This window comes from Phascolarctos cinereus, unplaced genomic scaffold (genome assembly GCF_003287225.1).
Source record: "Phascolarctos cinereus isolate Bilbo 61053 unplaced genomic scaffold, phaCin_HiC Scaffold_4;HRSCAF=312, whole genome shotgun sequence".
Classification (NCBI taxonomy): Eukaryota; Metazoa; Chordata; class Mammalia; order Diprotodontia; family Phascolarctidae; genus Phascolarctos; species Phascolarctos cinereus.
In genome coordinates this window covers 713,372,614-713,385,187 of record NW_027555847.1, presented here as the reverse complement: position 1 = coordinate 713,385,187, position 12,574 = coordinate 713,372,614, and the positions used below count along the sequence as shown (strand labels likewise).

At 47.0% G+C, this 12,574-nt stretch overlaps 1 protein-coding gene across 1 annotated transcript in view; it reads right to left on the bottom strand.

Annotated features, from left to right (window-relative positions):
* The window catches only part of MYO18B (myosin XVIIIB), a 330,341-nt gene that overhangs the window by 208,366 nt on the left and 109,401 nt on the right, over nt 1-12,574 (bottom strand). Inside the window, 4 exon segments of the mRNA XM_020996632.2 lie at nt 918-1,113; nt 2,461-2,644; nt 8,859-8,931; nt 8,934-9,017. Coding sequence (XP_020852291.1) covers nt 918-1,113; nt 2,461-2,644; nt 8,859-8,931; nt 8,934-9,017 — 537 coding nt within the window.

The window sequence follows — 12,574 nt, the reverse complement described above, 5'->3', positions numbered from 1 at the left end:
GACCTCTCATCTCCCCCATTAGACTGTGAGCTCCTTGAGGGAAGGGGCTGGCTTTTGCCTTTCTTTGTAACCCCAGTGCTTAGCACAGTGCCTGGCACACAGTAGGTGCTTAATAAATGTTTATCATCTGACCAACCAATACTTTGCTTTATAATTAGTTAATATGTATTAATATGAATAATAATAAGTATTTATTAACTTTATATTCATGCCATATACATCTTACAGAGGCAGCCAGATGGCTCATTGCCTAGAGCAGCCATCCTGAAGTCAGGAAAATCTGAGTTCGAATCTGGACTCAGACACTTACTAACTGTGTGACCCTGGGCAAGTCACTTAACCTCTGTTTGCCTTAATCCACTGGAGAAGCAAACAGTGAACCACTCCAGTGTCTTTACCAAGAAAACCCTGTGGACCCCGGAGGTCACAAAGAGTCAGACACAACTGAACGACTAAACAACAGTATTTTTATGTTCTTGTCTTCTCCATTAGGATGCTGTAAGCAGGGATTGCTCCCTTCTTTGTCCTACCATCATCCCCAGTGCCCAGCACAGTGCCACGCACATAACAGCCATTTAATAAATGCTCACTGATTGGTTGCTTTGCATCCCTAGCACCAGATCTGCCTTGACCGTACCAGGTACTTAGAAAATGTTTGCTGAAGTGAATCAAAGGCTGTTGCTGCCCTCATGGGGCTTATAGTCTAATAGGAAAATCTATATTCTATTAAAAGAATGGGCCTCAGTTTCCCAGCCTGTAAAAAAGGAGGCCAAGATCAATGTTCTTTAACATCTCTTTCAGCTTGAACCTCCTGATCTTGCCGATGAGCCTGCTTTGGAGGGCTAATGCTCCATACATGTCAGGTGCTCTTGGGGCTGGGGGACTCTCCTCATTATTCCTGGAGCAGGGCCACTTACCAATCCGGTGCAGCCTCAGGGCGTCTAGGACCTGAGCTCCAGCCAGCTGGACCCTCAGGCTGGAGATGTCCAGGGGGTGCTCTCTGTGGGCTGGTGCCAGGGAGGCATTCCCTCCTCTGTCCTCTGATCCTGATCTGGGGACCAGGCAATGGATAAAATGCAACTGGGACCGTTTGATCACATTGGTCAAAGCATCCTGGGGCACAGAAGGAGAGAGAGGTCAGGGCTAGATGTGACACACAGGAGGGGTTAATTAGGAGAAAGGAGAGATGGCTTTCAATTTGATTCGACAAACATGTATTAGGGGTGGGCGCTATGCTACAAGGTGCTTAGACACAAAGATTTAATGAAACAATCCCTGCCCTCTGGGAACCTAGATTCCCAGATCTTCCAGACACTTCCACTGCCTCACTGGAAACCTTCTTGCCCTGCAGATGCCTTCGTCCTGAGATCCCCCCTGTAGAAGAGCGAGTCCCTACTCTGGACCACAAGGGAAGGGTTCTACCTCACGAGTTTTTGCCACATTCTTCTCCCTCTCTCTGAAAACCACACACCAAGAGTCAAACCCATCAAGAGAACAAAGATGCTCCGGGTTGGAGAAAAAGCTAGAGGGCATTTAGTCCGATCACATCATTTTACAGAGAGGGAAAGCTGAAGCTTGTCCAAGGTCGCATCGTGACTGAGACAATTCATATCTTCTGACAACCGCCCGAGGTGAATTGTTTGTCCTTCATTTTCAAAGAGGACCATGACATCAGGAAGGTGATGCCATGACTAGCAAGTGAATCGGATTGAAGTGAGGCAGGGCTGTGCCAGGTCACCAGCCTCACTTTCTCCTCTGGAGCCATCTGGGTCCAGTGACCAGATCTAGATCAGGACGACTAGAGATGGCCCCCGAGGGACCTCCAGGGCTGACAAGTTGAACCCAGACCCAGAAAGGAAACCTTCCCACAGCACATCCAATAAGTGGTCGTCCAGCCACATTATTATTATTGCTAATAACAATGGCAGCTAGCACTGATGTAACTGCTTTGTTGCTTTACAAAGCACTTTAAAAATAAGGTCTCGGGGGCAGCTAGGTGGCACAGTGGATGGGCCCGGAGTCAGGAAAGCTTGAGTTCAAATCTGGCCCCAGACACTTTCTAGCTGCGTGACTCTGGACATGTCATTTAACCTTTCCTGTCTCATTTTTGTCACCCATAAAATGGGGGGTCATGATAGCCCCTACTTCCCAGGGTTATTGTGAGGATCAAATGAACTGATAATTGTAAAGCACTTAGCATAATGCCAGAAAGTGTTACATGAATGTTATTCCTCTAATGGGAATCTTCAATGACCTAATTTAAAACACGGTCTGATGATGGAATTTCAGGCACTGTGACAAAGGTAATGGTGATCAGATTTTTAACAGTAGTGAGAAGGGGGCTTCCTAGAGCCTCTCCCTTCCCACTCCCTGCTCAGCTGCTTCCTGTAACCCAACATGAGCTGTCCAGGGAAGGGAGGAGAAGGAGAGGGATTGGGGGTGCAGCGGTGGGGGGCTCACCATCTGGAGGATGATCTGGGTGCACACGGCCTTCCTCTTTACGGCTGCTAAGCTACTGGCAAACGTCTTCCTCACACAACCGACCCGATTCAAGGCCTGCTGGGAGCAGCCCTCCATGCCAGCCACTGCCCGGCAGACCGGGGGCACTCTGGAGCGAGGCAGGAACAGGCTGCTGAGGTCCTCCCTGGGGAGAGGAAATGTACGGCCATCACGCGGCTCCATGGAGGAACCAGAGTGAAGGACGGAGGATGAAGGACAGCGAACACCCCAAGTCAAGCAGGAAGCTTCCCCGCCCCCGACGCCACACCCTGTCCCCAGCCTGTGAAGGCTCCACCTACATGGAGGACTTCAGGGTCCCCAGTGGTCATCACCAAGGCAGGTCACATTGTAGGAGCTTTACGCTGTGAAAAATGCTTTTCATTATAGCATCTGCTTACAGAACATCTCAGTGTTTGACCATTTATGAAGTGTTTAACAGTCTACAACATTCTTTACCATTTCCAGAGATGTCCTTACAGCCACCTCAGGAAGGAGAGATAGTAAGTATTGTCACCTACACTTTACAAAGTAAAAGCTTGAAGCACAGAGGGCTAGAACTTCAGCACACATGTCTGTGCCTCAGTTTCCTCCTCTGTAAAATGGGGTGACAATATTATCTCCCTTTCTGAGGGGGCTATAAGGAAATCTCTGCAAATTGGATGAGCCAGGTCTCAAATGCAATCCTCCTGATTTAAGTCCAGCTCTTTGTCCCTCTGCTAAGGACCACAGAGGAGTGAGACCTCAGACCCTGGTTAAGCAATCCCGCCTTGGGCTCAGAGGGGGTAAAGGCGTCATCCAAAGTCACTCAGAAAAAAGTCACAGCATGAACTCTCAAGGTGGGTGGGGGGTCCTCATGGGATAACAGGATTAGGGTTAGACTACCCAGCAGAGCACTAGAAAATGTCAGATTTGGAGTCAAAAGCCCTGGGTTCAGATCTCCTCTCAGCCACTTATTGCTTGTGTGACCCTGGGCAAATCACTCCATGTCCTCATCTCTAAAACGAACAAGTTGAATTCAGTGATCTCCAAGGTCCCTTCCAATTCTATATATTAATGATTTGTAATCACTCTGGGACTCAGTTTCCTCATCTGTAAAATGGGGGGCAGTCCCTAAAACCCCTCTCAACCCTAGATCTATCCAACCATCTCTCTGAGCTTCGCTTTCCTCATCTGCAAAAGGAATGTTGGCCTTGGTTTTCCCATTTGTAAACTGAGTCATGATTGAACAAGATGGTTCACCTAAAGTCTTTCCCGATTCTAGATTTATGTTCCTGTGGCCTCTCTAGGCTTCAGGTTTTTCATCTGTAAAATGGAGAGGTTAGTTTAAATGGTCCCCAAAGCATCTTCTAGCTTTAATCCATGATGCTGTTATTATAATGGCACCCAAGCCCTAGTCCTGCACCAGCTGTCCAGTAGGGGGACAAAAGTCTTACACCTCCTAGGACAGGGTGTGTCCCTCCCATAGAACGTAAGCTCCTTGGAGGCAGGAATTGGTTCTTTTTTTTTTTTTTTGGTCTTTCTATCCCTGGGGCTGAGCCCAGTACCTGGCACACCACAGAAACTCACTGAATGTCTGTTCACTGAACTGGCTGAGCTATCAGAGGGGCCAGACCATGACCCAAGCAACGTCAGTAACAATAAAGACCACAGCAATAATGCCACCAAACTTTTGGTCTTGACCTAGGGTGTGAGAGCTCCAGGTGAGAAAATAAACTTCACTGAGGCAAAATAAAAACTCACCCAGAGCTAGAGTCCCGTCCAGTTAGCTGCCTACAGCATTACAAGGTTAAATGACTTATCCAGAGTCACAGCCTGTATATATTGGCAGTAAAATTAGAACCCAGGTCTTCCAGACTCTCAGGCTGGCTCCCTCACCACTGCTCCACCCTGCCTCCTTGTGGTGTAATAGTGGACATTTACATATCATGTACCTTGATACCTTATCACCTTGGCCCCCTGTGGCAATCACGGGAGTACAGGGATTATTATCTTCATTTACAAATGCAGAAAGTGAGGCTCTGGGCAGGTAGCTGACTTTTGTCCACAGCCAGACAGCTAAGAAGAAGCAGAGTTTGGTCTCTCTCTCTCTCTCTGTCTGTCTCTGTCTCTCTGTCTCTGTCTCTCTGTCTGTCTCTGTCACTCTCTGTCTCTCTCTGTCTCTGTCTCTGTCTCTCTGTCTCTCTCTGTCTCTCTCTCTCTCTCTCTCTCTCTCTCTCTCTCTCTCTCTCTCACACACACACACACACACACACACACACAGAAGATCATACATCTAGGGCTCAAAGGGACCTTAGAGACCTTCTAAGTTCAACTTCCTTATTTTACAGATGAGGAAATGGAAGCCCAGACTTCCTGAAGAATTCACACTCAGGTCTGGTGACTGAATTCAGCCCTCTTTCTACTGCACATCTCAACCCAGTTCTACCACAACTCTAAGCCCAGCCCACTTTATTGTCTCCCCACAGGTAAGGTTTCAAATGCCTCCTCTGTGTTATTACAGATAACCCTTTGTGCCTCACTTTCCCCAGCTGTAAAAATGAGGGAGTTGACTGGTTGATCTTCAAGGACCCTATGAAAAGAGCAGAGAAAACCTACGCACCGATAAATTCTGAGACACGCCACGTCCCAGCCAAAAGGAATCAGCGGGTGGCCTGAGGCTCCCATCTAGCCAAGGTTCGATCATGCTCAGAGATTATAATTAGCCATCCTCCTCCTCTTCCTTGGGAGACACAATACATCTCCATTTCCTGCCCCAAATGGCTATTACGGTCATTAGGAAAACGAGCCTTCTCTAAATGAGCCGAAGGTGTTTTAATAGCAAGTTGGATGGATGGCAGATATACAGAGACTAACAATGCCTTGAATCACATTTCATTTGAAATGCAAGCGTAGCCAGGCTGCGAGATGAAGTGATTAGTGCTGGGACACAGAGGAGTCAGCCCTAATGGACAGGGATGCCTGCAGTTTCAACTTGATAGGGTCAGAAGTTAAGAGCAGGAGTGTGACATGTCTAAGGTCAAACAGTCAGTGACAGGTGAGATTGGAACCCAGGTTTTCTTGACCCCAGGCCCAGAGTTCTATCCACTGAGAAATCTAGTGACCTTTGTTACGTCGGAGAGAAAGATCCCAGAGAAAGAAAGTCATTGCCTCCACACCAAAGGAGCCGATCTTGTGACTCAGTGCCCAGGAATCACTTTTCTATCTCAAAGACAGCCTAGGAGACCAAGATTCTAGCAGTGGCTTTGTAAAACTAGCTTGCTGAGTGGCCTCAGTTTCCCCCCTTTGTAAAATGAGGCCGTGGACTAGCTCTGTAAGGTCCCTTTCACCTCTGACATTCTCTCTGATATTCACACTGGCAGCACCCCCTGGCCTCTTCCTACCCCTCTGGAGTTACAGCAGCTGTGGTTGGCCAAAGGCACACAGGGACAAAATAGTACATTCGTCCAATGTGACAAGCATTTAGTGAGTCCTTGGGCCATATGTCAGATGCCATCCTTCTGCAAATACCCACCCTGTGGCAAAGCCCAGGTGGCCTTGTCTTGGTTACTGCTCCATTCCTCATCGAAGGCAGGGACTGGAGGCTCCTGTCTTTGTATCTCCAGCAATCAGCACCTAACACGTGCTTAATAGACATGGTGATTGACAGATGGATTTTCTGCACTTACATCTGTACGTTTCTGCCTCTTCCAATAGAACAGAAGCTCCCTAAAGGTCTGGAGTCTCCAAACTGTTTCACGTGGCTATATCCCCAGTGCCCAATGCACAGTCAGTACTTGATAATGGCTTGTTGACTTCTGTCCTAACCCCAGGATACAGCAAGAGGGGGATGTATGCTTTCTTGAGGGCAGGGGCCACTTTGTTTTTCTTTCTAGATCTATCACCTGGCACATAGTAGGCACTTAAGAAATGCTGGTTAGATGGTTGGTTGATTTCTCTTTGAAATAGTTCTCTTTGGCCACAGAATGTATATCCACATTATTAAAGATGGGATTCATCATGCTACAAAATGGTGTGAGTTCTACCTGTCATCTCTCTCTCTCTCTCTCTCTCTCTCTCTCTCTCTCTCTCTCTCTCTCTCTCTCTCACACACACACACACACACACACACACACTCCTACACACCTGCATATAGTACATATTTAAGGTGTCACCTGGAACATTGACAACATCCAGACTTGAACCCAGGTCTCCCTGAATCCAGGTACAGAACTCTAGCCATTACACCACACTGTCAGATGCAGATAGACAATCCTCTGCAACTCCAGAACCATAGAAAGTTACCCAGAGCACTGAGAGGCTAAGTGACCCACCCAGGGTCACACAGCCAGTACCTACAATTAGCAGCGTTGACATGGCGCTTTAAGGTTTAAAGCACTTTACAAATATGATATCATTCTGTCTTCACAACAATCCTGAGAGGTAGGCACTCTTATGATCCCCATTTTACAGATGAGGAATCTGAGGCAGGAAGAGGTTAAGTGACTTGCCCAGGGTCACACAGCTAGTAAGTATCTGAGCCTGGATTTGAACTCAGATCTTCCTGACCCCAGGTCCAGTTGTCAATCCACTATTCCATGTTACTTTTCCAGGACTACAAATAATTAACTCAATTCTTCTGAGCCTCTTAAGTTTCCTTATCTGTAAAATGAGACAGCTCTTTAAGACTCTAAGTTGAAGAGTAGGTGCTCATCTGCTCTGATGAAGGGAATTTCCTCACTGGGAGCTCCTTCCACCAGTGAAATCACAGGTCCAGTCGTTGTTAAGTTGTTTCACACTCATCATAACCCCATTTGGGGTTTTCTTGGCAAAGATCTTGAAGTGGTTTGGGATTTCCTTCCCCAGCTCATTTTGCAGATGAGAAAACTGAGGCAGACAGGGTGAAGTGGAGCTAAAAAGTGTCTGAGGCCAGATTTGAACTCAGGTCTTCTGGATTCCGGACCCAGTGCTCTATCCACTGTACTACCTAGGTGCCCCACAAGTCCAGTTCAAAATTCAAAATGGGGATTAAGACCCTTTCCTTATCCTAGCAATCATCTGGTACAACCATCTCCTTCAACAGGAAACTGTGAAACTAAAGAAACTGAGCTTAAGGGAAAGAGTCATCTAAGGTTGCTCATGTAAAAAAGTCACAGTGGATAGAGAACTGGACCAAGTCAGGAAGACCTGAGTTCAATTCCTGACACAGACACTTACTAGCCGTGTGACCATGGGCCAGTCACTTCACATCTTCCTGCCTCAATTTCCTCATCTGTAAAAGAGAGATAAGAGCACCTTATTACTAGAATAAAATATGGATGATAAATAAATAAAATACCGATAATAAGAGTATCTTCTGGTGTTCTAATGAAGATCAAATGAGATCACATTTGGGAAGCTCTTTGTAAACCTTAAAGCACTATGGAAATGTTAGTTATTATTATAGTTGTGGAAACTGAGGCTGAGAGAGAGGAAATAACTTGGCCAAGGTCACATAGTCACAGGAGCATAGTCTTGGAGCTGGAAGGGACTTGAGAAAAATCACCCCACAATCCAACCCCTTCCTTTCACACATGAAAATACCTGAGGCTCAGAGAGAAAAAGAGACTTATTCCAATTTACAACAGAAGAGGAAACTGAGGCACAGAGGGGTTGAGTGACTTCCCTGAGGTCATGAAGTTATTGGCAGAGCTGGGACACTGAACCAGGTCTCTTCCCATGACACTGAAGTTTTCCTCTCTCACTGTCTGTTCCCATATCCCCAGGAACTCACTCCATAATGCACCATACTCGCCACGGTCCCCGTGGTACTTGTCACCGATCAACCATCAGCTGTCACTACTCTTTCATAATCGTCCGGACCAAGCTCATTGGAAGCTTCATTCTGGTGGCCAGCACCTCTGAAATGGCCTGGCCACTCAGCAGCCTACATTTTTAGTGCTACAAAACACATCATTTCAGCTTTATGATTCCCAGTTCCAAAATGTCCATAAATATGATTCCAGCCACATCATCTCCTTTTAGAGTTAATGAAAAGCAAGGGAAGAAAAGCCATATTTAGTTGTTTTTTTCTCTCCTCCCCCCAGAATCCAAACAGGGTAGCTTTTTCCTCAGTCAGCTTCACTCTTGTCCCGAGGGAAACATTTTACAAGTTTCAATCTAAGCGGAAGCTCTTTGTTTCATTACGGAGAGACATTATCCGCAGAACGGTTCTCGTTTACCCAGTCATTGTTGCTGGAGAAGCAGACAGAAGAGGGTGTGTAGATGAACCCCAGAAGCAGGCCAGGACTGCTCAGCAGCTGCCATCCGGAGGTTCTGCTGGTCCCCCAACCCTGCCTGGACCTCCCTCCATGCCTCCCTTTGCACATTCCCAAAATACTCACCTTGTGGACTGCTGCAAGACCTGACTAGCGTTCAAGGCTGAGAGGTTGGGTTTGGCTTTCTGAATCCACCCACGAGGTCATAGCGCACAGGGTCCCTGCCCAGCTGGTGGGAGATCTCAAACTGCAGGCCATGCTCACACTTGCGGAAGGCAGGTGGTTCTGAAACAGGGAGACAGCCGCGACCAGTAGGAGAAAACATGTCCAGGGCTCGCAAGGTTGCCGAGTACTTTACATACAGCATCTCATTGGAGCTTGTGAAATCATTACTAGAGGTATGATAATACCCATTTCACAGACGTGGCAGCTGAGGTTGGGAGAGACCAGATAACTGCCCCAGGTCCATCAGTATCAATTTTGGAGACAGGATTTGTTCCCAGCCTTCTGGACTCCAAGCCTAGCACTCTCTATCCCCAAATCACTCTCACACAGAACTGAATTTCCTGGATAACTGATCACCTCTTCCTCTGCCAAAACTTCTTTAATTTTAACCATTTTAGGAAAATCTTTCTAAAATAGTTCACACTTCTAGAGCGCTTGGAAGTATTTAATCTAATTCATCATTTTACATGGAAGGAAATTGAGACCAGTGGAAGTTCAATGATTTACATCAGGTCTCACAGGCAGGATATGAGCCCCAGGTCCTCAGACCTATTCCTACTACACATCTCCTTTCCTTCTTAAATTGGCTGCTGAAGAGTACTCTGGTGTGGGGCCTACCTTCAGGGAGGATAAAGTCTACAAAGAACTAGACCAGAAACAAAGGAAGGATGAATGAATGAATGAACAAATAAATGAATGCATGCATGCATGCATGGATGAATGAATGAATGAATGAATGAATGAATGAAAAAGTATTACAAGTGCTCTATGTGGCAAGCATTGTGCTAAGACTGTAGGATGCAAATAGACAAAGATGGCCCCCGGTCTCAAGCAGTTCATGCTCTAATTAGGGGAAAAATAAGGGCTGTGGAGGAGGTTCGGGGAATTTTGTGTCACCCAAGCTTGAAACATCACAGTTGCCTGGGACTCTTCCTTTTCCCTTGCCTGCACAACATCCCTTGGCCCCACCCCCTTGGCCCCACCCCCCACAGCCACTGCCCCAGCTCTAAGTCTCATCCCTTCTCAGCTGGACCATTGCCCTCCCTTCCACACTGACTTCCCTGCTTCAGCCTCTCCCCTTTCTAATCTCCCCTTCTCACAGCAGCCCAAACAACCCACTTAAGCCGCAAGTTTGACCAGGGCCAACACTTAGCGTGGCACACAGTAGGTGCTTAATTAATGTTGATTGATGTTTTCAGCCTGTCCTTCAAGGCTTTCCTCTGATCTAATTAATAATAACAATACCAACAACAATAGCTAGCATGTATATGGTGCCTGCTATGTGCCAGTCACTGTGCTAAGTGCTTTACAATCATTATCTTGCTTGATCCTCACACAACCCTGGAGGGTAGGCTCATACAATCTACATTCTAGTCAGACTCATTATCCATGCCCCAGCCTTCCCCTTGGGCCTATCCTCCTCTCCTTGCATTCTTTCAGGTCTTCTTTCCTCCCCCACTCCATTTGCGTGCCTGGAATGTGCTCCCTCCCTCCTCATCTCCCTCTGAATTCTTTTCTTCCTTTGAGTTTCACTTCAGGTCCCCCTTCTCCAGGAAGCCTTCCCTGATTTCCACTGCTTGAAAGGGTTTTCTCCATCTTGAGATTTTCCTCAAGCACTCTTTCTGGCTCTTTCTTTTGTCTTCATTACTCGCTACCCGGTCTTATCCTTATTTTTATATGTGTCCTCCAGCTAAGTACACCCTCAATCTTCATCCTGGCCCAGGTGGTTCAGCAGAGCTGGAAAGATTTCAGGAATGGTTCTGGTGGCAGGCTGGATGTGTCCAAGGGCCCAGCTCGTGGCCCGAGGGGCCAGTCTACTAAGTTATTGGAGGGGGTGTGATCTTCCTCACAGCGTGAAGGGTAAAATTAAATTCGTGAAATTAAAGACCTGGGATATTTAAGTCAGTGCATGTATCCTGTCACCCAGTGGACTGTAAGCTCACTGGGGGCAAGAATAGTGTTGTTTTTCATTTTTGTATTCTAAGTGCTCACCACAGAAGTTGCACATAATAGGCAGATAATGGCTTAATTAAGGGGTGGGGAGGTGTAGGAATCAATGAAGGATGTGATTGTTAGAGAACAGCAGAATGCTAGTGATTTAAAAGATGCTGGAAGGTATTTTATATTCCTGTTGGATAGTTGTCTGGGACCAAGAGCTGAGTCTACACAAGGAGAAAAACAGCAAAAAAAAAAATCTTAGCCTTCTCCCATCTTTTGTTAACTTCCTGGCTGGAGACAGATATGCACTAAACTCATGCCAGCCTGCTCTGGTCAGGGAGAGGCTTGCTAGCCACTGCCTCTCGGTAGATACGAGCAGCAGCCCTGAAAAGCTGAAGCCTAGGAGCTAGCAGGGAGAAGCTCTGAAACTGGGATTAGGGAAGATACTCAGGGAAACAAGACGAGTGACAGACTCAATTCCCAGTAGGGAAGAGCTCATTGACATCACCAGAGGACATCAGCATCTCTGCAACATTGAAGATGTTACCTAGCTGTGTGACTCTGGGCAAGTCATTTAATCCCAATTGCCTCAAAAAAAGAAAAGATATTACCCTGTGCCCTCCACAAGTGGTCCCTGGTCACATGGTTTGCTGATGTGTTCCCCTTCAATCCTACTCCCTGCTTCTATGTCTGCCCCATGAGTATTCTTCCAATGTGTTTCCTGGTCACCACCTATGTCCTCTGCATGTGTGGTCTTCTCCACTAACCTGTGCGAGGCTGTACCATGTGTGTACTGGGGACCTTTTCTTGGCTTTCTGTTTTGTTTTGCCATGCTTTTTGAGCCAATGGCTCATGTGCTGAACTGGGTCCTCCAGATACTAATAAAAATTAACACACTCGTGTGGGCTCATGAGATACAGTGTTGAGCAAGTGTGGACCCACTTAATCCCTTGAACCTGCATGCAGTAACTTTTCTAGGGGCTTCCATGAAAGGGATCCTAGGGGACAGATGTATGAACAAAAAAAAAGTCAAAAACAGTGCTTATATAAGCCAGAGTATTTTAGGGAACTCCCATCAGGGGAGATTTCCAGAGACAAACTTGGGAAATGGGCTTCAAAGAGGTTTGAAATCACGCTGATACAAAGGGATTTAATGTGAGAACTCTGAGTGTCTGGCTTGATTCAGCTGCAGGGCTTCGCGGTGACTGGCCGACAGAATTTGCAGACTCTCTGGTCATCCTTTGGTTCCAATTTTCTTCAAAGCCTGCTCATGAGCTTGTAAACAATCACTTCTTATAATAGGGCCATCCTCTTCCCAGAGCTGGGAGGATACTCCAACCTGCTGCAGGCGGCTTGTGGAGATGTGATGGAGATTTGAAATGATGGGAGGTGGGAGGAGGACCCGGGTTAGGAGCCGTTCCCTGCCCCCCAGAGAATGCCACCAATTTCTCCATCCTTTAAGACAGTGCAGCCTGACTTTGTAGAAAGCACAGTGGGAGGAGGCTGGTGAGCTTGTGTGGCCTAGATGGGCACGCTAGCCACCGAGTAGGTGGAGGTGCTCAGCCACACAGGGGCTCCCTAGAAAGCCCTCTGCTCCCTTACAGGTGCACCTTGTTTTCCCAGGAATATTTCTACATGTTAATCAAATCCCTTTAACTGCCCTGGGGAGACTCAGTATT